General features: G+C 39.3%; 1 protein-coding gene across 6 annotated transcripts; it reads right to left on the bottom strand.

Annotated features, from left to right (window-relative positions):
* Positions 1-27,753, bottom strand: AP1S2 (adaptor related protein complex 1 subunit sigma 2). 6 transcript variants are annotated; one of them, XR_006609470.1, is made up of 7 exons: positions 27,585-27,752; positions 25,286-25,464; positions 18,187-18,295; positions 17,446-17,583; positions 12,606-12,699; positions 2,154-2,162; positions 1-1,339 (listed from the first exon to the last, which is right to left on the bottom strand). XR_006609470.1 is itself a non-coding variant. In XM_045089324.1 (6 exons), exons 2-6 carry the CDS (start codon positions 25,462-25,464, stop codon positions 1,292-1,294), a joined length of 483 nt encoding a protein of 160 aa, XP_044945259.1. In that variant the 5' UTR covers positions 27,585-27,752; the 3' UTR covers positions 1-1,291. The 6 variants fall into 6 exon arrangements, 5 of the variants coding, with proteins under 5 accessions (XP_044945259.1, XP_044945262.1, XP_044945261.1 ...); XM_045089324.1 differs by lacking the exon at positions 12,606-12,699; XM_045089327.1 differs by lacking the exon at positions 2,154-2,162.

Below are 27,753 nucleotides of genomic sequence, written 5' to 3' on the forward strand. Positions count from 1 at the left end.
TGGTGTACGTCGAACATTTATTACAACTAATCAGTGATGTGATAAGACAGAGCTAACATGGCCTGAATATGTGTATTGGTCACAATCACAACAAAGCTTAATCCAGCCCAGCAGATACAAATGAAAAGTGTAAACCGTGAAGATGTGTCTACATACACAGAAGTATGTATAAAAGTTGACACTGAAACAACTGTATAGCCTTAAAAAATAACAGGGCCCACTAATGTCATTTGACCTCATTCAACTCTCACTTTTACATGAAACGTGTTATCTGCTTTTATAAGATTTCTGATAACTAGGCATTGCCATGGAAGGGAAGGAAGCTGCCCTCAAGTTTGCAGCACTTGTAAGTGGAGGAGAGCAAAATAAACTTGGCCATAACAAGCACCCCAGGAGGAACAAGTCGTGCTTGAAACCATGACTTAAGCAACACTTATCTTACACTTAACTTATCTTACAGAAAATAACTTATCTACAGATAATGTGTTCTTCTCTTCACAGATACTGTTGTGAAGAATTCTGGTAAGTCAATGTTTCCGTTTTTATTTGGGGGCCTCAAAAGCTATCTAAGTCACTAAATCGTTATGACCACGAAAAAAATCTGTCTCAGGAGTTGAACGTTCCGTGGCCTTAAAAGTAACGTGCTCACTATTAAACAGTCGATCTCTGTTCCTCGACCCCGGTTTGGAATGCCGGAGAAATAATTTTTAGCGTAAAACGCATCATTTCAATTTAGTCATTTGTGTATTCCCTTTAAGTATGTAGTTTCCAATGAGGGTCTTTGGTATAAATTTGGTTTTTTTCTGAAGTCTCAATATAAAGTTAAATTTTAATTCATTTGATATGTGAGTATCGATTCCCTTTATTCTCAGATATGCTGAAATGCTACACACTAGTCTTTGGTTTCATAAAGCCAGGATGCATATTATAATTTAACAGTTTCCTTTGCCAAAGACGGTAATTAATGAATGTAAATTGCCTGATTCTGTCGTTCTCATAGATAACATGATTCGATTGGGAGAAACAGATCTATTAAACTTTAAAATATCCAGAAAAGGTACCTTTCTTTTTCTGCATCGTTCTAATTTCTATTTAAATCCCTTAAGTTATCACTTGATTAACCAAAAATTCCCTTTAAAAAAAAAATTTGTGTAGGCCTGAATGAAGCAGCTTAGCAAAACAGTAATACTGACAAGACGTCATCTTATACCATTAGCTAACATGGACATGAAGGCAGTGACCATCTACAGTGTGTGAAATGCCACAAGAAGTCATCAACAAGGGAGGAGAGTTATGTCAGTCCAATTTCTTCAAGAACACTACGTGGGGTTTCAGCTTCCTGTGGAGGGAAAATGTGAGACTCTGGTAAGCAGATCCGGGGAGGCCGGAGAATGTGAAACCGACACGGAAGGATGTGCAAGTTTCAGAGAACAATGCAAGCCGGTCATCGGTTCGGGCACATTCGAATACTGAAAGCAGGCGGTTATTTAGGGTTTTGCGCCCCAAATGTCAGAGACCACAGAAGGATATTTTCAGCATGCATTAAATAACTAGTGATTACCTACCAGTGAGCTGGGCACCATTGCTGTCACACAAAAAGCAGGCAAACCCATTGGCAATTTAGGAAATCACTGCTATTAAATTAGCTACAGGAAAGGTAAGTTACCTTAGTCTTAAAATCCAAAGCCTCCCCTAAGTAAAAACCAGGGAAAACCCAGAGTTCTTCCAAATCATGTTTTTTTTCTTTTTGGTCACATGTATTTATAGAAATGTCTTCCTCTGCGTTTTTACTTAGTTTTTGATTTAACTGTCCCCAGCAGCATAGCTTCAGAAACTCACCTTCCCAGCCCTCCCCCGGGCAACCAGTGGCTTCAGTGGAGGCAACATATGAGAAAGAAAACTCTAGGAGCAAAGGCATATTTTTGTCTTATGCCACAACCGATATTCATTTTTAAATGTCAAAGGAAGACAAAACCAAAGCAGGCATGTCTAGAAAATTATTAAAAATTTTCCAAAGTGGTTGATTTTGCACATCACAAAACCAGGACCAGGTCAAATTCAGTTATTACTGGCAATAATTTTGTAATTAAAAGGCATATGACAATTTAATGGAGAAAATGCAATTTTTAGTTTCCAGTAGTAAATTAACTTACTTTTGCATCCTAATTGTGGTACAGCACAAAACAAGGAGAAGAAAAATATTAAACCATAAACCCATACATTAGATTTAATTATATGTAAGCATCACATGGAGTAATAATCTTAAATAGATTAAACTCTAGCCTTTTTCCTGATTTGGAAAACAAGGATCACAGTACTTACCTTCATGCATAGACATTTAAGGGAGAGAAGGCTTAGTGCCTGACTTCTAGAAAGTGCTCAAAAAATGTTAAATGGTAACATAACACAATTGAGACCTATCTACGTGAAGGTATTTAGCATTCAGTATTAAATAAAATACTATAAACCAGGCGCCTGGGTGGCTCAGTGGGTTAAAGCCTCTGCCTTCGGCTCGGGGCATGATCCCAGGGTCCTGGGATCAAGTCCCGCATCGGGCTCTCTGCTCAGCGGGGAGCCTGCTTCCCTCTCTCTCTCTGCCTGCCTCTCTACCTACTTGTGATCTCTGTCTGTCAAATAAATAAATAAAATCTGCAAAAATAATAAAAAAAAAACATTATAAACCGATGCTGTATGAAGTTTACATGATGATCTTTTAGTAGGTTTATTAACGAAAAATGGGTAAAAATCAGCTTTGGTGGGAAAAAAAAAGGGGTTTTATGAAGTATTCTTGACCTCGCCCCCCGCCCCACCCCCACCCTAACCCTGCTACGTCAAAATGCATACGGGAGTGGGCCAACAAGGTTAATACTGCCACCAGATGGCCAGCGAGTGTAGACTGGAGGATGTTCTACAGCATGGGGGACTCGGGTTAAAAAGGGGGGGAGGCAAGGGAGGAAAGCAGAGTTGTTGAAGATGAAAAGACTTAATTGAGACATCAACCTGATACAATGAGAGCCTTATTAGGAATCTGGTTCTAGTAACCCGATTCCAGAAATGCAATTCCTATAGGCAATTAGGAAAAACTGAACCAGAAACAAGATATTAGGAGTTACTGTTAATTTTGGGGGGGGGGGTGGTACTTTGGTCTCTTGGTGATCTATACTGCGGTATCGAAGGTGAAATGAGGTCCAGGGCTTGCTTTAAAACGCTGAGGCCAAAATTGGGGGGGGGGGGTGCAGGCAGATGACACAACAGGCGTCGTTACTAGGAGTACTGAGTTGAAGGGCGCTGAAGCCGAGGGGTGTGCACAGGAAGGTTCCTTCAAGCAGGTCTCAGAGTTTTCATGATCATTTTTAAAGAAAGTCTAATGGAAAAGATGCAACACTCCGAAGAATGTAGACCATGAATCACATACATCATAAATAAATGAAATGATTCAAAAATAATCATTTGCATTTAACCCTCGAACAACACGGATTTGAACTGTACGGTTCCATTTATATGGAGATTTTCTACCGTGCAGTATGTTAAGTGTATTGTCCTCAGGGATTTTTTTTAGCATTTCTGCTCCAGCGAACTTTACTGTAGGAATACAGGGCACAGTACGTACACTGGAGCTGTGTTACTGGAATGTTGAGGTTATCGGTGAGGCTTCCAGTCAACAGTAGGCTATGAAGTTTGTGGGGAGTCAGATGTTGTATGTGGGTTTTCAACTGCTTGGGTCAGTGCTCCTAACCCCCCCCTCCTTGTTCATAGATAATGTTAAATAGTTCTTAACACCATATGGCCTTTACTGCATTTCTTAAAAGACGCCTACACTGAACTCTACACGGCTAACATTCTTCGCTTATCCGTGTAGAAATGTCTCCCATTCTATTCGCTGGGGCTGGCACGATTTCCCTTCTGTGCTCGCTGCCCGCAGTCCTGTATAGCATTTCATGAAGAGAACCATGTTACTTATCAAATATGCATTATTTAAAATGTGTCCTTTCTAAAAGGGCTGGCTTAAAGGAATTATTTATACATTTTACTCCTTGAGACTTGTACAAATAGTACATTAGTTTCTTTCACAAATTGTGCCCATAGTATAAAATGTTATTTTCCCATGTTAACATTGAAATTGTGGCTCAGAATTACCTAGAAGAACTCGTAGCTAAAGTAGTCACAGTCCTAGAAACAAAGTAGAATGGTGGTTACCAAGGGCTAAGGGGAAGGGAAATGAAGAGTTGTTTAATGGATACAGTTTCGGTTTCACAGGAGGAAACATTTCTGGAAGTCAGATGCACAACACTGTGGATATACTTAACAGTACTGAACTGTACACTTCACAGAATTTGCCAGCTTAACCACTTTAGGTTTTTTTACACGATTTAATAAAATTACCTGGAAAAACCAAAATATATCTTATTTGTCCAAAGGGATGGAGAAGAAAGAAGTCATTCACATGAGACAAAGTACATGCAATACTTTTATTTTAGACGTGCAAGAAAAGCGATTTCAGAATCTATGAACTGAAAGCAAGCAGCTGTATACAAATAACAAAAGAGGCAACATCTTGTTACAGCTCAGCACACAGCATCCAAAGCGTACTGGCAGGAGACAATGCATATTCAGCATTAAAACCAGAAGAGTAACATCTTGCAGGGTGGGGAGAGGGACAGAGGGAAAAAATGGAAATGAAAGACCAGTGTTTCCCAATGCTTGCAGCGGAGTTTCTCATTTGACAGCCCACCCAGATGCTTCAAATGTAATGCCGGCCATAGCGAATGGAAAGCCCTGCGCTGCGTACCTGCCTGCCCTACATTTTCATAGGTCTTCCTTCAGTGATAAGCCTGTTGGAGCTGCTTCTGAATTTGTTTAATGCTAACTTACTTTCAGGCTTTAACTCTCTAGCTGTAAACAATGAGTTACTTGGTACTTCTCCTTTTATAATTAAGTTGCATGTTTTATTAAAAGTATACACAGTAACGATCAATATTGAAAGTCTTAAAATAAAACCACCGTTAACAAATCATTAAGTATTAAAGGAAGACTTAATATATCCTACAAAACCATAACTAGTAAAATATTAGTATTCGAGCGGAGTATCAGAATTTTAACTATATAAACCGTTTTGAAAATGTTACTTCCTATCGAAGAGAGATACTGTCGCAGAGACCTCTGACACAGCTTCCTGATCACTCTTCGAGGGACTGGCCAATACTGTCCAGCACAAATGTGATTGAATCCAGGTGGCATCACAAACTTAAGAACTGGGAATGTTTGACCCTTAAATACTATGTAACAGTACCGATTTTAGTTTTTAGGAGTATTTCCAAATACTCTTTTCTGCGATACACTAGAATATGTTGGCCCATACAGGCTCTATCATAGTCCCTAAATAGAACTTCTTTTCTCCCACAACACGTGAAGACTAAGCCCTGCGCTAGGTCACTGCACTGCTCATTCTGCCAGAGCACTTCCACTCTGTTTTCTTTGGTGAGCATCTTATCGATGGCTGAATTTTCCTCTTACGAGACTTTAACCATAGATGGTTCGTAAATGAGGATGTGAACGTATGTAAGATGAAATACTACGCAAAACATTCATAGGTCATATCTCAAGAAATCAAACGTGTTTGCGAGCAGGAATAAACTACATCAAGATCACATATAGAACGAAAATAAAACAAAAAGAAAAGCGAGTCAGGAAAAACAATTACAATTGTAAAGGTATTGGTTGTGAAATGCTCTATTATACAAGATAGTCACCAAGCTGAGGACATTTTCTTTCATAAGTATATCAGCTCTCTATTTCCTCTGTGAAATTCTGCATACACGACGAGTAGTCATTTAGTACACAGGGACATTAAAATATTCATGACGTGGCTACAAAAGAAATGCATATATTCTTACACAGTATACAAACTGACAGACACAATCAGATTCCTAGAATGTTTAGTGCACAGTAAAGAAAATGGAAACGTAAAGTTTTGTTTTTGTTCTTTGGTTTATGGCTGAACATTTAACTTATAAACAGTGCTTAGGAGTTCCAGTTCCTCTTAAAGTAACTCTATATAATGATAAATGATACAGATACAGTAACTCTGTATAATGATAAACTCTCTATAATAACCTATATCTGACAAAATCCAAAAGCACTGTTACTAACAGGCTGAAAAGATTTTCAGTGTAAAATCGTCTGGTCAGTACTGAGTTAACTGAAAATTCAATTAGAATGCTACCAGTCTTCAAGTATGTCAGGATTTTATTACACGAAGGAAAGGAATTTAATCCCTTAATGAAAATCTCTACATCCTTAGGTGACCATAAACTCTTCTACAGATCCTAAAAGAAAATCTTTGCCAAGAAAAAGTGGAAAAGGAGTCACCTATTCGGTATTTTAAGTAGCAATGGAGGTGTTTAATGGTTCACTTAGCTTAACTTCGGAAGACTACACCTTTGAGACGAAGGATATTATTATTATTATTATTTTTTAAATAATCCTCAAGATAGATTTTAAAGAACTCTCTAAAAAAGATTTGTTAAATGCCTATGCCTACAAATGTATGTGAATAGAGGTTTCTCATATCAACAAGGTAACCTGAGATGAGGTTTTAAACGGACCCGAGAGTGTCCAGAGATGGATTTCTGGGGACTCGAAAATCCCTGAAACTAGAGGCAAAATTACAGATTTTCCTGAGAAGAGGACCCGTGGCTCTTCGGACTCTCAAAGGGATTATACCCCCGCCAAAAGGCTTGTGACTCAAAGTTTAAAACTGCTCATTTGAGGGCTTGTAAAATATCCTCATTTTAATATTAAAGTTGGCATTCTGAAATGATAGGCTACAAAGTCGTGTAAACTGTTCAAATATGTAACCGATCCTTTATACAGTAACCATTAAATACAAAAGTATCTGAGAAGCGCCAATTAAATTTAATCCTCAGATAATTCTCGAGACAGATTGAAAAGAGTTTTGCTTTTTCCCCCATTCAGAATACAGTGGCATAAGCCAGCAAGTTAAAATAATACTAGTAATGAACCTCAAATGCTTCATTTTCTTAAAGAAGCTCTCATTTTCATAGGGGAATTCTATTTATCTATTTCTGTACCAATGACACTAGTGCTTCACGGTATTTAAAAATACTTTTTTGCCAACGAACCTCTAAACCTATTTCAATATTCTCTGTAAAAAAAATAAATTCTAAGTCCCAATGATGGATCATTATCGGAGTAAAATTCCCGATGAAAATAATCAGTTAAAGAAAGTACTGGGACTATCCCTTGGGATTTAATGTAATAAGACTTTTCAGGTGATGCTAAAATATAAATAACAAACTTGACAAGATTGTAAGTACAAACTGAGTTCATAGATCCTGCTACATCTGATGCATGTCAGTACTCCAGCACGTATTCTAGTACGCTTTCTTACACCCAATGAAACTCCTGCTGTGATACATATTCTCTGTTTTCTGGAGAGAGAACAAGAAAAGTTTAAGTCTGTCAACCTTCCACCTACATACCAGTTCTTTGAGACTCTATAAAATTATAACTTTTCATCTTTTATGTTTTCTCTCTTAATTTTATACACACATGGGAAAACCAACCAGGGAGAGCTTATGCCACTGTAAGAAAAGAGAAAGGTAGTTTCCCCAAACAGGGCTGAGCACACCACCGTTCCTCCCCGGAACAGACTTACGAGGAAAGGCAACAAACAATCCTTAAACAAGACTGCCTGGCATTTCTGACAGACCTTTTACTAAATTAGTGAAGGAAAGGACAGATGATAAGATAAACTTCTTTATAGCCAACGATCCATATTATTATACTTAAACAAAAAATGAGAATCCATCAATTGTGGCGGATATTCTTTATAGGGAGAAACGCCTCTTCATTGGAAAAGCTTCCTTTAAGAGGAAAAACCCTAAAATGCACAAAAATAATGTATTCTTTTACCACTTTTAAGTTGCTGTAACATGTTTTCAGTAATTTCTGTTTAGATGGAGTCTGAAAAAGTTGTGCTAAAAATGCCTTAATGACCACCTAAACTTGAAGGTTGATTTTAAGCTAAGTGATACAGGTATGCCCATATTAACCAAGTTATTTCTTCTCTTATATACAAAGAGAATATTATAGTTGATTGAATATAACTCCAGTATTCTGGGCCCTCACACCACCAGGATATCTTCTGAGTCATGGAATAATTAATTTAATTAAGAACTGGGGAGGTGGAGCGCCAAGTCTGTCACAACACACGAGGGGTCCTGGGCAGAGGCAGAACTGCTCTCTTGTTCCACTACCCAGCAAGCCGAGTTCCTCAATACGCTAAAATATCAGTGATTTCAATTATATGGGAATAAAGGCCAGAAGGAAAACAGAAAAAAAAACTGAACCACGTATGTTCAACTTTCCTCCATACCAAAAGGAACTTTTTTCTCAGTCCCCTACAAAAGGAAGCAGAGGTAGTAGGAAGTGCAGGTTAACACAGCAGAGGAACTGTTACACCTCCTCTTAACACCGTCTACAATTCTTAAGACAAACCCTATTAACCCTAAAAATCCCCAGATATTTACCGTATTAGGCTGATGCCTCAAAAGTAAGAGTCTGGGAAACTATAAAGAAACTGGAAGCTAGCACTTCTCTGAAGGCTTACGTCCTGTTGAGATCGGTGCTTAAGTAAACTACTGATACTGGACCCCAAACTGAAAACCTAGTCTCCTGTTTTTCTCTTTCTAGCACACAATGTGTTCAAAGAGCAAATGATTTACATTTAATGAAAAAGGAATTCAGTGTAATTTGAAGTTACTGCTCTACTCATTTTTCTTGTGAAGGGGCTTCACTTTTTCCTTTTACTAGAAGTAGCATCCTCTATCCTTCACGTTCTAGAATACAGTGGTCCTTTTTATTGCCCCTCACTGAATTCTGTGGCAAAGTCCCTACTCTTGACTCTGGAACATTATTCCTTATGCTTAAAGACCAAAGGGCCAGAGAACATCCGAATTCACTTAAGATCTATGTTTAGCAATGAATACAGAGAATTGAAAGCCCTTCTGAGGTACCTTTTAGATGACACAGCTCATGGTGTCAGTCTTATGCCACCAGCAACTGAGGCGCTAGTAAAGTCAAATAATTTTTTTTATTTTTTTATTTTTTTTTAAAGATTTTATTTATTTATTTGACAGACAGAGATCACAAGTAGGCAGAGAGGCAGGCAGAGAGAGAGAGAGGGAAGCAGGCTCCCCGCTGAGCAGAGAGCCCGATGCGGGACTCGATCCCAGGACCCTGAGATCATGACCTGAGCCGAAGGCAGTGGCTTAACCCACTGAGCCACCCAGGCGCCCTATTTTTTTTATTTTTTTAACATTACCTTAGCACTGAGTAGCAAGAGCAATATGGTTGTTCTAGATGGTTAGTGTCTAAAATGGCCAAGAGCATACAAATGCTTCACTTTATATGCTGAAGCTTTTCTTTTTAGCAAATTCTACTCTAATTTTACCTAATGGGACAACACAATGTGTATTCTTCCACTCACAGAGTTTCATTTTGTCACTAAAAAAATTTACAAATTAAAATTTTATACTTCTAATACAGGTTTGTTTTACACTTTTAGAAAAGGGGGGGCCTCAAATATTTTCAGAGGTAATGCTGCTAAGTTAATGTCCCACTCCTGATCTTTTCTCACTTTACACACCTTGAATGTCTTTCCATATCACTGCACAGAAATCAATCTCACTTCTTCTACAGACGGGTAAGTTTCATGTATGGCCATACTATAATTTTCTTAACCTATCTCCCACTGATTAACATTTGGGTAAGTTCCAGTGGCTTAATATTATACTGAATTTTAGTGCATTTGTGTATTTCTATTGGATACAATTCCTTGAAATTTAACTGATGGGTCAAAAGTATACAAATTTATCTGTTAACCGGTATCACCCAACTAATCCTCCAAAGTGGAATACAAGTTTAAGTGCTCACAAGCAGCAGACAAGAGGGTCACTCATCCTTGCCATTTCAAGAACAAACCAAAAAAAGTTCTCATTCATATTTTCATTTACATTCCCTTATGTAAAAGGGCCATTTTTCTTTTTTCTTTCATCTGCGAATTATTTATTTATATCTACTGCTGTCTTTTCCTATTGTGCTGTTGATCTGTATCACATATGTGAAGTTTCTTTAAAATGACGGGAATAGGGCGCCTGGGTGGCTCAGTGGGTTAAGCCGCTGCCTTCGGCTCAGGTCATGATCTCAGGGTCCTGGGATGGAGCCCCGCATCCGGCTCTCTGCTCGGCAGGGAGTCTGCTTCCTCCTCTCTCTCTCTCTGCCTGCCTCTCTGCCTACTTGTGATCTCTCTCTGTCAAATAAATAAATAAAATCTTAAAAAAAAAAACAACCCAATTACCTTAACAGACATTAACTGATTTGGGGTTGAGGAAATGGAATTATATAGTGACATCCCACAAGCTCTGCTGTGGGTTAGGTGCTGAAGTCAACCACAGATTATCACCCTAGGCACTGGTTAGCAAGTAAAGGTGATCTGGTGACTCACAGTGGTGATTTTTATCGCCATTTACATGTTCTTATTAAGCCCATTTGTCCTTCTTTTACAGTTCTTTGGGTTCCCCCCTTCTACTTTTGATTCATTTCAGCCAGTCATTTGTACTCTGGACTATATATTATATTGAAAAGATGTAGCAGTCTATAAATATAAATGGAATCTTTATACATCCTATCGTGTTAAATTAAACCAGGTTTTGCAACTATAGCACTACTGAGACTTGAAGCTGGATGATTCCTTGTCCTAGGAGAGCTGGCCGGGGCACTGCTGGACGTTTAGCAGGACCCTTGGTCTTCACCTACCAGACGCCAGTACCACCCCACTGCCGGTCGTGATGATCAGAAAAATACGTCCTGGCATTGTTCAATGTTCCGTGAGGAGGCATGACTGCCCCACTCCCCAGCCTAGCTGAGGACCACTGAGTTAATCTAATTGTCTCCAGTTGATGGACAGGTAAAATGACGTTCTAGTGTGCTTGCCTGTATTTGTTAATTTTTCTGTAATAGGAACTTTTATTTTTAAAAAAGGCAACAGAGGAAACAATAAAAGAAAATTTTAAGGAATGTGTCCGTAGGGGAAAAAAAGAACTAAAACCCTGAAATTTTGAGAAAGTACTTTTTAAAGAAAAAAAAAAATCACCAACAACTAGGAATAGACTCTTTGCAGGTCCTAGGGTGTATGCAATCATTTAGATCAGGATCAGGATTGAAAAAAAGGACAGAATAGAAAATGTGGGATGGCAAAACGAAATAAAGTATTATTTAATAAAATATTTTTCAGTTTATGTGCATGTAACTATTATGACATAAAAGTATATTTTACCACTGTGGGTTCTTGTCAAGTATCTTGAAAACCAGATTTACAGCTGCTGATGTTTAAGTTACTCCAACTTCTCATTATTACAAATAACCCAGAGGAACAAGAGGGCTCAAAATGAGTTAGAATGAAACAAGGGGAAGGGGGAGCCTCAAAATTCTGAACAAAGAGCTCAAAAAAAAAAAAAAAACCTGCACATAGAGCAAAATGATTACAAGCTGAAAACCAGTGACCAAGGGCATTGGTCAAATTTCTTATAACACGTTAAACAAGCAGGATTTGTTCTGCCTTCTGTTTTTTCTGTATCTGCCCTTTTAAAATACGCTGGCATAAGAGTATATAGCCTTGTTAACTTTTAGCCTAATTTAAAAGAAAAAGGTTTAGGCTTGAAGGTTTTAACAAACAGTGGAAATTATGAGTTTGTCTAATTAGACCAAAACCTACGAGGATTTATATCAAAATACTCTTTGCTGTTAAATGACATTGTATGTATTTGAACACACCTAGCTGTTATAAAACAATATACAATATTCTTGAGTTTGATTAGCATACCAAAATATTCTTAATTAGCAAGATTTTAATTAAAAATCCCAAAACTTCATACTAAGAGGCATGTTATTAAATACTCTAAGTACTTATCCACTTAAAATAATTTTAAGTTACAGAAGTCATTTTTAAAAATCACTTTTTCTAAGATTCTTACCTTTCCATTTTTATGCAGTCCAAAAGATTTATTCTTACTTCCACAAAGATGGTGCATAGTACTAAGATCTATCATGCAGCCCCAGCACTAAAACAGATCAATTCTAGCAGCACTAATTCTCCATAGAGCACCATTTTCTCGCCGAGGCAGATTAACAACGGCAAATCCCAGAGAATCTATTCATAAAGTGGGTCATCTCGGAGTGGAAGCCAATTGGTGAGTGTGATGCTTGCTTTTGGTACCTCACTTATTTTTCCTTGCTCAGGCTACGTTAGTGAGAAACGATACCAACAGCAAACAAAGCTCAAAAGGAAAACCCCCACAAATTTCAAAATGATGCTGTTAGTATAAAAAAGAAAGGCTGACACATCTCCAAGCGCCGATCAACACCATCATGCAGCTACCGCTGAGGTTAAAGCCCAACGCCCAGTGTTTTAACTATTCGATCTTCACAGATCAGGCAAGGACTTGAAATCATCTCACGTGCAACAGTCTTTGCATAACACCCCATCTTATCCATGCCACAAAAACGGTAAATTTGGTAGTTACCAATAAATAAGTTGGGGGTCAAAGGGACTAAAGCCTTAGACTGCTCTTATCATAAGATATCCTCAGACAAACCTCCCCATTCTTCATTCTGGCTCTATAAAATTAAGGAGCAGAGAAAAACTGGTAAGTGCCTGACTTTACAAAGAAAATGCACTCTGTATTCCCTTGGTCATTAGATCTATGTTTATAAATCAACGGTACCCCTCCCCCAAGTCCTCCCCCTCAGAAAACTAGCTTAAAATAGGCACCTAATTGGTGGTGTCGGGGAAGTGTTCCAAGTATTGCAAAGAATGTCAATTTCGTAATCTCAGCATGTTGCACCTTAGTAATTTAGGAATCAAGTTAAGTACCAGTGGCATGTTAAGAAAACCTGTGCTAAATTCCAACAAACATTAAAAATTGGATAATGGACCAATTTTTCTGGGCTTTATCCCCAAACTTAATTATGTATACACAGAACCAAATACCAAAAATACAGAATTCAGAATTCACTCTAGAAATGTCAAAACTGAACCACTGTTTACCAAGTAGCTAAGTAAAATTAAAAAAGGTATCTTTATTATTTAATCACTATGTCTGAGGTTTTAGCAATTATTATTCAAATACACACTTATGTTCTCATTACTCACTATAATATGCTAATAGGAGATCTACTTTCTCCTGACTGTGCCGTTTGCCTGTAACATGAAGGACTGAAATTTTAAAGAAATTTTTCTGAAGAAAATAAACATTCTTAAGGATAGAAATGTGTAGGTCACAAATTTTAAAAGGGCTAAAATCAAAATAATTTTGTGATTTCCATGCATTAAGCCAACAGGTATTTTCATTATAAATTCAAAGTCATCTGTGGTGTTTAGAAATAATCAATTCAAGTAAAAGAGCTGATACCAAAAAGGAAAATCACAACACAAAGAAAACTAGATTAAAATAAATTAATTAGGAATTCTACAAATTTAAGGCCACATTTAGCTAAGTGCCTTTGCAGCTATATTTACAATTTTGGAAGCAAAATCACATTCATGACATAGGCTAAGTGAATGCTATATCCCAAATTATAATACCAAAAAAAGCTACCATACATCCAGTTTCGATAAATCCAACAAGAAATGACTTTAAAAATGTATTATTTGTATCTATATATCCAATTTGAAAATACCAACTATTGATAGTTTAGACATTGAACATTTTCAGTGTAAGAGGTAAAAAATAGCATCTGTCTTAGGAAGTCTACTCTGTTCCATACAGAAAAACCTCCAGAATGATGAATCTCTTAATTACTGGAAAACACATTAAGTTGGTACCAGAAACAGGTTTAAAATACACATTTCAAGGCAATACGCAAATAGGGCGGGGGGAGACATGGATACTGCCCAGTGGTCAAGATGTCACATAGCTCTGAAGGCCAGCAGAGCATGTTTGGAATGCTGGGACCGGTCCCCGGAAGCTCACTGCTCGAGCCTCTGCTTGTTCGTTTGTTAAAAGGTGCTCGGGACCCTGCTCAGGACACCCCGAGGATTAGCACAGGGTGCTTCTCATCTAAGTGCTCAGTAAGCACCAGCTAGCACCTTGTTCTCTTCTGTTGTCCTGGTGTCCAGACATGTTCTCATTACTGACTATATAGAATACGCTAAGAGAAAACCTACTTTGTCAACTGTCTGTCCTGTTGGCCTATAAAATGAAGGACTGCCTAAACAGACCAGAAGAAGTTTATGTAACTTGGGTAGAAGGGAAACTTGAAAGAAATTTAGCAGTTTTTTCTCATCTTACTCCACCACCTGTTTTATGAACACCTTTAGATACTCTCCCGAAGATGCAGACATGTATCATGTATCAACATAGAAATGAATCTACTTTAGGAAACAAGCAGCTTGTCATCCCTGCACGTGCGACAGTGTGCTGGCAAATAACCTGAATGAGAAACAGGTTAGCCTGAACGGAATCACCTGAAGCCTTACTGCCCCAAAGAGATTCAGCTTGGCTTCATAAAGGCCTTAGTGTGCCATGTATGATAACTCCCTCTGAATTCAGAACGGACCAGTGGTGTTCTGCCTCAAGACCTGAATGGCTAAATTAAGAGAAATGGTTCACTCAGACCACTGAAGAGAAGATGTCTTAATGTACTATCACTTTGGTTAATGTACAAAACAGTATTAAGGTAGCCACAGATGAGAAACAGGCCAAAGCTCTCCTCTAAAGATAAGAAACCATATTTAACACTAGTCGACTTTTTTTTTTTTAAACTAGGGTGAGACAGGAAAAGAAAAACCTTTTTTTTTTTTTTAAGATTTTATTTATTTATTTGACAGAGATCACAAGTAGGCAGAGAGGCAGGCAGAGAGAGAGGAGGAAGCAGGCTCCCCACTGAGCAGAGAGCCCATGTGGGGCTCGATCCCAGGACCCTGGGATCATGACCTGAGCCAAAGGCAGAGGCTTAACCCACTGAGGAGGCACACAGGCGCCCCAGGAAAAGAAAAATCTTAACGTGGACCACAGACATCCTATGCTTCTCTCCACTCCTCCTTTCTCTTTAAGATACAAAAATACTACTTCAAAAAGGAGATGGTACTTACTATTAAGATACTTCAATAGGGGAGGGGCGCCTGGTGGCTCAGTGGGTTAAGCCTCTGCTTTTGGCCCAGGTCATGATCTCAGGGTCCTGGGATGGAGCCCCGTATTGGGCTCCCCGCTCAGTGGGAAGCCTGCTTCCCCCTCTATCCCTGCCTGCCTCTGCCTAATTGTGATCTCTCTCCCTCTCTCAAGTTAATAAATAAAATCTTAAGAAAAATAAAGTTTATTTTAAAAAAAGATACTTCAATAAGGGAGATACACACACATATACAAATATGGACTTGGAATGACATTTTTATCCCGAATACAAGCTATAAAGTAAACTTAGTATATCGGTCATATTTTGAAGTCTTTAGCAATGAGTACAATTTAAAAAACCATCCAGACACAGGAAAGATCAGTGCCCTAAACACTGGTCTTCAGAAAAAAAAAATATAAAAATTAAAAGGTGAACTTCAAGAACTTTAGAAATGTTTTAAGACAGATGTAATTAATCAGGAAATGATGAAGAACTTGGAGGAAATGAAGAACCAGGATCTGACAGAGCAAATTACAGTTCCATAATAATGAAATATAAAAGTGAACAAGGAAAGAGACAAATCTATAAAATTCCCAGTTCCTGATTCTGGTTTGACCTTATTTTTAGAAAAGTCTGATTGGTAAATAGCAAAATAAGGAGGTCCTAACTTCAAAACCAATTTTACAATAGGAGAATATGAGCATGAGGTCACAATATCAGATGTTAAAAAATAAAAAATCTCCCCAGTGACATATCTGCAGTCAATTAAATAGAGAACTGTGGCAAACTACGCACATGGAAAAGGGACTGTGCTCATTTCACTACTGCCAGTGGCTAGCGTCAGGGCTGCCAAAAAAGACTCCGCTTTTGCAGGCACCTTAAGCACTGTTTGGTTAACTCAAGATCGAGACATGTACAGCGTACTGTCTCACATTTAACACATGTATGTTCTGATGACGTCACCGCCACTTGGAGCAATCCTCACAAGTGACCCGGGCAGTGACTCACGCAGAGCCGTCATCCAAGGCCCGCCCTCCCACTGAGGCCCACAGTTAAGAAAGAGACATTTACTCTTTTTAGTTCACATTTCTGTTACAACAGAAATGCTAAAAAAAAAATTGGATTTAAAGCCTCCTTTAAGACTAACAAAGAGAATTAACTTGATGAAAACACACTACATTTCTTTAAATTGACTAGCTCCTCCTTGTGCTACGGACTTTCTATTTGATTAAAACCACAATGACCGCTAAAGCATAATTCAAGTTAGTATCTGAATTAAGGTATTCTTAAGTATTTTGAAAAAGGTGGCCTTATCTATGAAATTTTAAACTTCAGAAATTGAAAGTTCAGAAATAGCAAATATACAATGAACTCAGAACAACTGTGGAAACTGGAAACGGAAGGGGCTTATCAACGGTTCTTGTGCTATCAAGGCAAAGAAAGAATATAGTCATTTGGCAGAACAGGGTTTGTTATTTAAAGAGAGCAAAGAGGGGTGCCTGGGTGGCCCAGTTGGTTAAGCATCTGACTCTTGGGTTTTTGGCTCAGGCCACAATCTCAGGGTCACGAGGCGGAGCCCTGAGCCGGGTCCCCCACTCAGTGCCGAGTCCATTTGCTCTCCCCTTCTTCCTCTGCCCCTTCCCCCACTTGTGCTCACGCACTCTCTCTTTCTCTCAGATAAACAGATAAATAAAACCTTTAAAGAGAGCAAAGAAAAGGCCAAATACTTTTTAGTTGGTTTTGCTAACACAGAACTAGAGAGTTCTACAAAGGGTGTAATTTTAACACTATCATTGGCTTGGCTACATTTGCACGTAATGGACATGAGGTGAAAATATGAACCAATCTGGGATGAAAATGACACAGTCTCACAGTTGGCTGATGACCCATCCACACTATGCGAGAAGGAGTTACCTGCAGTAATTGAGAACAATGGATGGAGGTTTCTCAAATTACTGTTGGACAAAATCTTTTCCCTTCTTAGTCTGTCCTCTAAACGTTTAGACCCTAGCATTTTGGGCTCCAAAAATGGGCCATCAACATGACAGACCATCTCTAAAGCAATCAATCCGTCCACAACTAAGTTGATGTGACTGACACATACTCCAATCAATGTACTGCTCATGGACACTACATGCCAAGCATGCTTCAGAGTAATTTCTGAAACTTGAAGAATGGGGGAACATAACTGAGACTTCCCTAGCAATAGCAAAACATGCTAATGTGTAGTAAAGAGAACTCCAATTAGCTTACCTCCTGCAGTAGATCAGCCTGCTCAATTGCTTTAAGGACATTTTTCTTGGATGTTTCCTGAACTTCCCCTCCCAAAAGAAACTCATCCAAAATAAAATAAGCCTTCTCAAAATTAAAGATGATATCAAGTTCACACACCTGAGAAGCAAGAAAAACAATGTTAAAATTGAAGAAAGCAAAAGATACTTACCCACCATCAAGCAGTGAATAAAAAGGTGATCAGTGAATCGGTCTTAATTCTTTCTAAAAATGGCAATCTTGCCAATAATTAAGTATCACTGATTTAGTCAGTTTAATTTTCAAGTCTCAAGTAGTTGGAAACACAAGGCCTACAAACGAAATAAGACCTGATTCTGGAAGTTCTCAACATGGGCAACTTAGTAATTCTCTACTCATAAACAATGATCTTTTTAAATACATACTTCCTGTATAATGTGATTGTGACTGCTTACCAAATCTAAATTCTATACTAAGCACTTCCAGAACATTAATCTTTGCAGTTGAACTCCTTTCTGTTTCACTATTTTAAACCTCATTCTCACAACCATCATTAAGTGAGCAGGGCTGCGGGGTCAAGCACTGCAGGAGTTCAGTGACTGGGCCGGCTGGCAAAAGAGAGCCCTTCCCCACCTCTGCAGCTACTTTCAAACAGAATTCCTAAGACAAACAATAAACTTGTTACAGAGAAGATTTTTAAAAAATACTATGACATTCAATTTCCTAAAACAAAATACTACTCACACTGCCAAAGTACTTGTCAAGTAATTCCACGTAACGATGAATTATTTCCAGGGTAATTAGCTCATTGTCCTGATCCTCGATAGCACAGCAAAAATACAGACTAGCATATCTGTAACAGAGCAAATGTAGAAGAAATTTTACCCTATAACCTAAATATGTTCTCATATCCTATTGTGAAAGATCCCATACTTACACAATGTACTTCCCCTTTCACAACAGTATAGATTTTTCTCCTGCACTACAAAAGGAATGAATGCATATAGAGAAAGTTTGAAAAGTACAGGCAAGTAAAATACCAAAAACAATCATTCAATCATACCATCTAGAAATGCAGAAAGATGAACTCGTTTTGCTCTTCTTCTTTAGGTTGCCTTCTATGAATACCTAAAACATAGCTGGACCCAGTTATGAAATACAATGAATGAAATGGTCCTGAATTGTATGAAATATAATCTTATGTTTACCTAATTAAAACAAAATGCGCTGTGTGATTAATTCAAACGTCAAGTAAACAGGGAAGAAGAGAAACTCTCCGACTGAAGGACTTATTGAAGATACTGTCCATGTGAAGGCAATGACTGAAACGTTTTGGTGAAGCGTTAGTATACACAACAGAGAAGAACACAAGTCATATGTACAGCTTGAGGAGTTCTCCAAGTGAACCCACCTCGTGTACCAGCACCCTGATCAAGAAACAAATTATGGAACTCCTAAAGCCCCTCTCCTAACCTCTCTAGGTCACAATCTGCCACCCCCAAGGGTAACTACTATCTTGACTCCCAACGGCATAGAATTGTTTTTAAAGGTTTCTAGGACTGTGGAATAAATTCCAAGAAAAGAACAGTTCTACGTTATCACAGAAGTCAGAGAAAGAGAACAGGGGAAACTGAGACCTGTTCTCAAATTTTCCAACCTCTACCTGTTAAATGAAAGTTTATGTTATTTACCCCTTGAATATTAACATTGGAAAACTCATATTCTCTTCCAAATTAGGATTCTAGCACAAGAGGCTACATTATACTTGACCCAAGGAAGCCAAACTTAACATACAACCCTGAGGCATAACAAACAATGACCAAGTCTTTTGAGGAGGATTAAAAGAGCATTTTACAAATGGTTTAAGTGTATTACAGGCTTTTGGAAAAAAACACAAGCAGAAAACCCAAGACATTCTAAACAAGTCTCAGTATCAATTCTAATTTTCACCAAGGAGCATCTCGGTGATTTTTAGAGAACACAAGGAGCAATTACTGCTCATAGCATTAATGGAAAATCACACGTACATATAAACTCGGTTTTGGAATTCAATGAACTCCTACTCTTCAATAGGAGAGTAACTGGTATTTACAGAATGCTCTATTCATATTATCAACTTGACCAAATAAAGATCAATTATTTGATCTTTCCAACAGCAAGCACCATCATTCTTGACTGGGGAAGGAAAAAAAAAAAAAAGAGGCCCGAGTCCAGGCCTGCCACGTGGTCATTCTGGGACAAGAAATCCGATCTTCAGACCTTTTCCCACTTCACTGCAGGGACGCCCTCTTCACACACAGCTTTGCCTTTGCCATGTCCACTCTACCTGATTAATATGTTATTTAAAATGGCAGGTCTCCTGTGATCTTGAAGAGGAGGCTTTTGAATGTGTTCATTTATTAGCATTAAGGGCCCAAGAGGGTACCACTTCCAACTTTAACAAAGTGCATCCTCTCTTTCCTACCCTAAGGTTTCGAGTTATCTGTTTAAAACGGGGGTGGGGGTGGGGCTCCTGGGAGGCGCCATCAGTTAAGTGTCCGACTTTTGATTCTGGCTCAGGTCGTGTTCTCAGGGTCTCAAGACTGAGCCCTGTGTCAGGCTCTGCAATGAGCATGGAATCTGCTTGGGATTCTATCACTCTCCCTCTGTCACCCCTCACTCTAGCCCTCCTCATGCGTACTCACGCTCTCTCTAAAAACATGAAATTAGGGATGCTTGGGTGCCTTAGTCTGTTAAGTATCTGCCTTCGGCTCAGGTCATGATCCCAGAGTTCTGGGATTGAGTCCCACATCAGGCTCCTTGCTCGGCAGAGAGCCTGCTTTCCCCGCTGCCTGCTCTGCCTGCAGCTCCCCGTGCTTGTACGTGCTCTCTGACAAATAAAATCTTTAAAAAAATAAAAAATAAAAATTAAATTAAAATAATAAAAAGAAAGGCAATTCCAACTCTCCATCCTCTCCAACCCATACTCACCAAATAGTTTTGAATTTGAGGAAAATGATACAAATGACATGTTACAAATCTCCAAATCAAGAAAACTAAAGATTAAAGGAATTCACATTAAAAATGGTAGATAAAAAACAGACATCACTAGCTGACACGAAGAGTGTGCTATTTAAATAATCCCAATTAGAAGGAATTTATTAATAGTTTTGGGTAAAATTCCTTTTATTCTTAATGTCAGCATTCCTACGATGCTACTGTTAAGCAATCTAATGCTTATACCATCCTCGCTCCTTACCCACAGTACTGCCTCTTGACTTACAAATAAATGGCACTTGTCAATGGTCCTTAATTGTGTGAATCACTTAGAAATATTAATTTACATATCACCAGGACTGATGTGTCCAAGCATCAACCAATATTTTTAAAATCCTGCAATACAGAGGGGCAACTGGGTGTTTCAGTCAGTTAAGTGTCTGCCTTTAGCTCAGGTCATGATCCCAGAGTCCCGGGATCGAGTATCACGTCGGCTTCTCCCTCTCCCGCTCCCCATGCTTGTTCTCTCTCTCAAATAAATAAGATATTAAAAAAAAAAAAAATCCTGCAATACCAAATAAATAAATAAATACAAAAATTCTGCAATACTACCTTAATGCTTGCTTTCACTCAGAATGGAAAAAGACCCATCAGTCAGACAAATTCTTTGTTGTAGTTGATTATCTAGTTATCAGGGTTATAATGCCCCTCTCTACAGAAAGCTTATGGAAGAAAGAAACAGAATAGTTAACAGGTAACATTCACGGAGTCCTCACTCTGAGTGAGACACTAAGTGTTAGCTAAGGCTTCTGCATATTTTGCCATTTTAATCCTCACAACAACTCTTCAAGAAAGATACTGTTATTAACTTGCATTTATAGGAGACCCAAGCTTAACTGAGTAACCTCCCCAGGAATAGTAATTTGACTCCAAAGCCCCTGTTAAGGGTTTATACTAAAAACTATAGCCAGGAACTGTATTAAATAAAGTAATCCTGCACCTGGCAAAAATTAAAACAGAATAAGCAATATTTAAGAGCTTTGAAGAGGGAGAGAAAAATTGTTACTGATTTAGTAAAAGATTACCAAGAGAACCTGAAGCATACTCCCTATTTTTAGAACCAGATGTTTTTTAAAAATTCAATTATGAGCTCATTTTGTTCTCTTAGTACCTATTTGTAAGTCTAAACCTGAAGTAAAATTAATAATAGACTAGTAAGAAGAAAGGTATGTTTGGTTATTTTTAGCAGAATGGATTAAGGCTTACTCTAATTACTGGCACTCAGAGACCAGCTGAAAGTGCCTATTCTTACATTCAAAACACATGACTTCTCCACAGTCAGCTAAGTGTCAGCTGACTGTGTGTGCATGTAACTAAACTATTCTCAATACCCACTGGTATGTCATTAAATATTCTTTTGTTAGTCAAGAAAATACAGTACTGTGGCAAAGTCTCAAACTAGTAAGGTAAATGTATGTTTAAATTCACTGTATAACTCAATCTAGTGCCTCTTCTATAACATGCTGCATAAAATAGGAATCAAAAAAGCATACAGTGTTAGGTCTTTCAGGGATTTTCAAGAGCATTTATTTCAGAGATGAGGAGACACACACACAATGACTTGTTCAAAGTCACAAAACTAGCTAAGGGTGCAAACCAAACAGAACTCAAGTCCCCAGATTTTCAGTCTGTTTTTTCAGCTATATTCTCCCTATGGACCCCTACCCCCCGGCACCCTTCCCAAGAGAGGGAGCTATGGGAAATGCTCAGCAAGAAGAATGCGGCTGAGACAAATGGAAGAAGGCAGGCCTAAAGACCACTTGTTGACAGGAACAGAGACAGTGCTGGTTCAGAATTTCTCAGAAGCAAGAATCCTTTTGCTTAAAAGGTCTTCTCTTCCAGCTGGACTAGGGGGTAAAAAAAAAAATCACTCGTTTATGTAACAAATAATATGTTCTTAAATACGATAAATGAGGTTTTCAGTATGAAATGAGGGCAGATGCATAGAAAAACTGATTAAAAATTCTAAGTTCTATATGTGACTCTTATCTCAATAAAGCTGTTTTTTTAAAGTACACCTTTTACTTACAGGAGCTTCATAAAAGTGTCAGACTCAGGTGAGAGTACCCTTTACAGCCTTTACTTAAAAGGAGAAGTGGTAGGCCAGCGCGGGCACCGAACGCCAGCCAGTGCTTAGCTGCCTTCGGTCAGAAGAGGCCGCTGCCTTCAGCGGCAGGAAACTCGACTCCTGGGATTGACTCCTTGCTGGTATTTTCCTCCTCCACACGGGGGACTCCTTCCCCTATCTAGAAATAAGCTGAAATCTCTCACACCTTTTTAAAAACTCTGTCCCGCACTCCTGTGTCTATGGGCCGTTACCACCTCTTTGCATCTGAGGAAGCTCCCGAAATAGTCTACATTTGCTGTTTAAACGTCTCCACCTCTTCACACTTTGCCCCATTTCTTCGAGAGTTTCTACTATTTCACTGAAAATGTTCCTCCGACAAATGGCATTTTTTGAACTCTCACGTAAAACCTAATAGATTCTTTCTTCACTTTTATTGTTTTTGCAACATTTGGCCCTGGTGACTTAATTTTCAAAACTCACTCCCACTTCCTGACATTACTGACCCTATACTTAGTCTCTCCCTCTTTGCTTGCCCCTTGAATGTTGGTGGTTTACCACTTTATGCCTAATTTCCACCCTGACTTCCAAGCCCACTCGGAGAAAACCAAGCATCTCAAAGTCAACGTGTCTGCTACCTCACATTTACCGTCAGCTGAAACAGAAGTGTGGAATCCCTGCCCTCCTGGCTTCTGGCAGAAAAAAAACCCACAAAAAACCCAAACCAAAAAACCTTACCTAGTAGGAACAGCTCATTTCACCTGCTGAGCCCACAGCAGAGGTCTTCCTTCAGGGCCTCATTATAATGCAGTTTCCGAAGAGATGTCTCAGGTGCCAGCCTCAGCCCTCCCCCCTACTCATTCTCCAATTACAAGGATCCTTTCAAAAGGCATTATCTGCTCTTTTCTCATCCCTGTTTTAAAACCTTTGCCTCCACACTTCAGAACTGAATTCTAGGCCCCTTGTCAGTCACTAACTGGAATATGACCTTGGACAAGTCACTTTTCCCAAATTCTTCCTTTCATAAAATTGAAATTTAATCAACAGTAGTGGTTTTTGGGGCGCCTGGGTGGCTCAGTCATTAAGCGTCTGCCTTTCACCTCAGGTCATGATCCTAGGGTCTTAGGATCCAGCCCCGCACCAGGCTCCCTGCTCGGCAGGAAGCCTGCTTCTCCCTCTCCTACTAGTGTTCCCTCTCTCGCTGTGTCTGTCACATGAATAAAATAAAATGATTAAAATCTTTAAAAACAACAACAAAAGAACCAGTAGTGATTTTAAAGCTCATGAACCATCTCTGATGCAGAGGGCACAAGCCAAGTGAGCAGAGGTATGAGATCCCGGTTCTGTTTTCATGAGAGCACCTCCACTTCCACTTGATTCATCGAAGGTTCTAACCTTTGGGCAAAAAGCTTTTTATTTTATTTTATAAAGATTTTTATTTATTTATTTGACAGACAGAAATCACAAGTAGGCAGAGAGAGAGATTGGAGGAAGCAGGTTCCCTGCCGAGCAGAGAGCCCGATGCGGGGCTCGATCCCAGGACCCTGGGATCATGACCTGAGCAGAAGGCAGAGGCTTTAACCCACTGAGCCACCCAGGTGCCCCGCAAAAAGCTTTTTAAAAACAATCACCTGACTATATTATTCCAAAACTTCTCCCAACTCTAAAATGCTATGAGTTTTCTCAACAAGTACTAAACCAAAATCACCCAAAGATGACTAAATTTATTCTATTGCAAAGAGTTCTATGGTATTTAAAACATTCTCTATGTCCTATAATCTCCCATCACCTTCTCTGCCATCTACCCATCCCCCACATATACACAAAACCCACCCACACCTAGAATAAAGGAACAGAGATAAAAACCCAGACTTCTCTTCAACCCCCCCTTGCAGCCCATACTGTTAGTTCCCTGAACTTCCCCTATAGAAGACAATTTTTTATATGCAGAAACACTCTTCCTAAATAGAGTAAATTATTTGTAAGGGAGGGAAAATGGAGGAGAAACAAAGTAATTAATTTCTTTTAACTCCTGATTAGCCCAATCTTGACAAATGTTATTTTAGGGTATTAAAAGACTTTTAGATATTAATAAAGATGTACATTTTTTTAAAATTTAGTGTTCAAAGCCAATGTGTGAGTCATTTTTCAACATCAAAAATTTAAAAATCTATTCCTCACAAAATTATCTATCAGATCTAATTATACCTCCATGACAGTAACAAGTGTACTTAAAATTAATAAATACCACTAACAAAGAACTCTTATATAGAGAGTTTCAAAACCTCTATATGACTAAATGATCTATGCATCCAAGGTGTTCAAAAGTGAGATTCTACAAGTCAGAAAAAAGGCATGTCAATTATCAGTCATTACTGTATAGATTTTTAAGCAAGGTTTGTCAAAATTCAGAGAATTACACCATTTAAAATATGACCCCATTTTCACCTGCAAAGAAATTCATTTAATTTTTCTAAAAAGATGATTAAGTAGAAATAATCATTTATGCCTTTAATTACATAAATAGTTTTAAATCAACTTTTCTGATTTTATTTTTTTGACTGGACAATCAATCAAAACACCAGTTATTTAAAAGACACAAAGCTTTAACTTAAACCTTTTTCATCTAAATCATTATTAATCATTACTTGTAAATGTCATCTCTCAAAGTCTGCCACTGCCACATTATAAATGACTGAACATTTAACCCAATTTTGCCTTTCCAATAAATGAAAATTATACCTTTTGTAAACAATCTTCAGATCTCGCCACTCAAGAAAGCTGCACATTTTAGGTTTCCGTGCTAAAACGGTTTGAACAAGTTCTCTTGTAATCTTTTTCTTCTCTTTGTCTGATAGTGGGACATACCATTTCTGCAGTCGAAGCTTTCCCTGACGACTAAAAAGCAACATAAACTGCATCTGTTAAGATAAATAGAGCCAAGATTACATGCAACACTTTGATTCCGTAAAGATTAAGATGACATGGTTCCTAGAGAAGCTTAAAGGGGCAGGGTCTTTAACTGACAAATGATTAGCAGCCATCAGTATTTCTACGCCAGTTAAAATAGCAGGAAAATGCTTGTAGAAAGATCTTCCCACTAGGGGCAAATCTCCCCACCCCACCCCATTCCACTAAGTTTGGAGAGTAGTGCGTGGCAAAAAATAATCATCATAATTAAAAAAAAAAAAAAAAACAGGTAAAAAGCTGAAGTGAAATTTTTGAGGAAAAAAAAATAACTCTTGCAGTTTAAGACAACTACTGTCTACCTGTACTGTACATTTCACATTCTCTGTATGCTTCAAAAGAGAACTGTTGACATCAACTGGTTTAGATACATTTGAAAGAAACAGCAGATCTACAACTATTTTTCATCCTGAGGCTGTTCCAGTCCCGGGCTGAATTACTTGTATTCAGACTGCTATCACTCAGAATGCCCTCTTCAGTGTATGCTCACACATTTTAAGCAAAACAAGAGATCTAAAATATTCAACAAAAAAACCCATAAATGCGCATTTTTCTTAATAAAAGCCTGACTTTTAAGTGTCTCTTCTCATCTTTGCTTTCTAAAATTCCAACATAAATATACACACAATAAAGAAGAAGGTTAATGTAACAATATGAAAGAGAATATAAACCTTTAAAAAGCCAAAATTTAGAGACACACATGCAGAGACATTACGCAAAATACCTCATTTAAAACAATTTTTAAAACAAGCATCTACAGATGGAGTGGATACTGGATCTTAAACTATTTTGTATACGTGTATTTGGAACCTCAAATCTGTTGATTAGTTTACATGTTTAATTTTAAAGGAAAGCTTCCTGTAATCCAACTGGTCTTCCCAATTGCAAACATTAAGCATTGTTTCTACAAAAGTAATTTAAAGGTAGAATTCAGACAGGTTTACCCCCCTCCCCCAACTGTTGTTAAGTTCCTTCAACGGTGTTACTACAAGTAAGACTGCAGCCCGATTCTTAATATGCACCACACCACCTTAAATCTGAATATGGGGTGGGGGAATCTACACGGCCAATTTAGAATAAAAATGGGCTCCAAATTTCGCAAAGAAATTAACGGGCATCGACAAGGTATTTAGAAATTTATGATGTGGCGATTTAACTTTATTAAAGTTAAAATTGGCTTATTACGCCTCACTTGAAACCTTCACTGGCACAAAATAAGCGAACGCTATTTTTGATGTCAAAGTGCCTCCCATACAAGTCCTGTTTAGACAGCGGCATTCGGAGAGGAACAGCAACTAAAGCATCAACTGGACGTTTAATGCAAACCGGTTACCAGAACTTTGAGAATAACACACCCCTAATCCAGGACCCCGACGACCCGGGGGAGTGGCGGTTTGCTTTCTGAAAAGAGTATGAGCTCTAGGCTGTCTATATCCCCTCCCTACCACTTGAGAGAATAAATAATTCACTCTTTCAAATAAATTATGTGCTAACATGGGACGATACCCGGTTGCGAGGCACAAGTATTCCTTTCCTCCGGTTAAAAACTAATGCTTTGATTTTGCCGCAAATCACAGGGCACCTCAATTCCTCGAGATTGGTTATTATAAACAATAGGCTCAGCTGCGGAGCCGGCTCAGGGCCAGCGTTCCTCGGTCCGGCCGTCTCCGACGCCTCCCCGCCGCCCCATGGGGCCGCAGTCCATCACTGACCGAGCCCGGGCGAGGTGACAGGCTAGGCGCGGGGCAGACAATGGCATTCGCGGGCGCCAAGGGTCCTCCGCCGCCACCGCCCCCGGCCGCGGGCCCCTCCCGAAAATGCCCCGCAAAACTTGAGGTGATTCCCAAACCACAGGTGCCGCGGGGCCCCCCGCATTCCCGGGGCGCGGCGCGGAGTGGGGACCGGCGCGGACGCGGAGAGAAGTGAGTTGCGGGGCGCGGCGACCCCCTGGCGGGCCGGGGCGGCCAGGCGCGGGGTGGGGTCGTCGGGGCGCGCGCGGGGCGTCTGAGGGCGCGCCCAACCCGCCCTGCCGGTTCCCCGTCCCCGACGCCCCCGCTCGCCCCCCGGGACTTACGGCGGCCGCGGGCCGCGGGCGCGGCTGAGCTCGGCCGGCAGCGGCGGTGGCGGCGGCGGTGGCGGCGGCGGCGGCGGCTGAGGGGAAGCCCCAGTCGCCAGGCTGAGGAAGAGAAGCCGTGTTGCTGTGGGGAGGGGACCCAGTTAGCGGAGGGAAGGCTTAGGCGGCG

This window comes from Mustela putorius, unplaced genomic scaffold, assembly GCF_011764305.1.
Source record: "Mustela putorius furo isolate JIRA1106 unplaced genomic scaffold, ASM1176430v1.1 tig00003836_pilon_pilon_pilon, whole genome shotgun sequence".
NCBI classification, from domain to species: domain Eukaryota; kingdom Metazoa; phylum Chordata; class Mammalia; order Carnivora; family Mustelidae; genus Mustela; species Mustela putorius.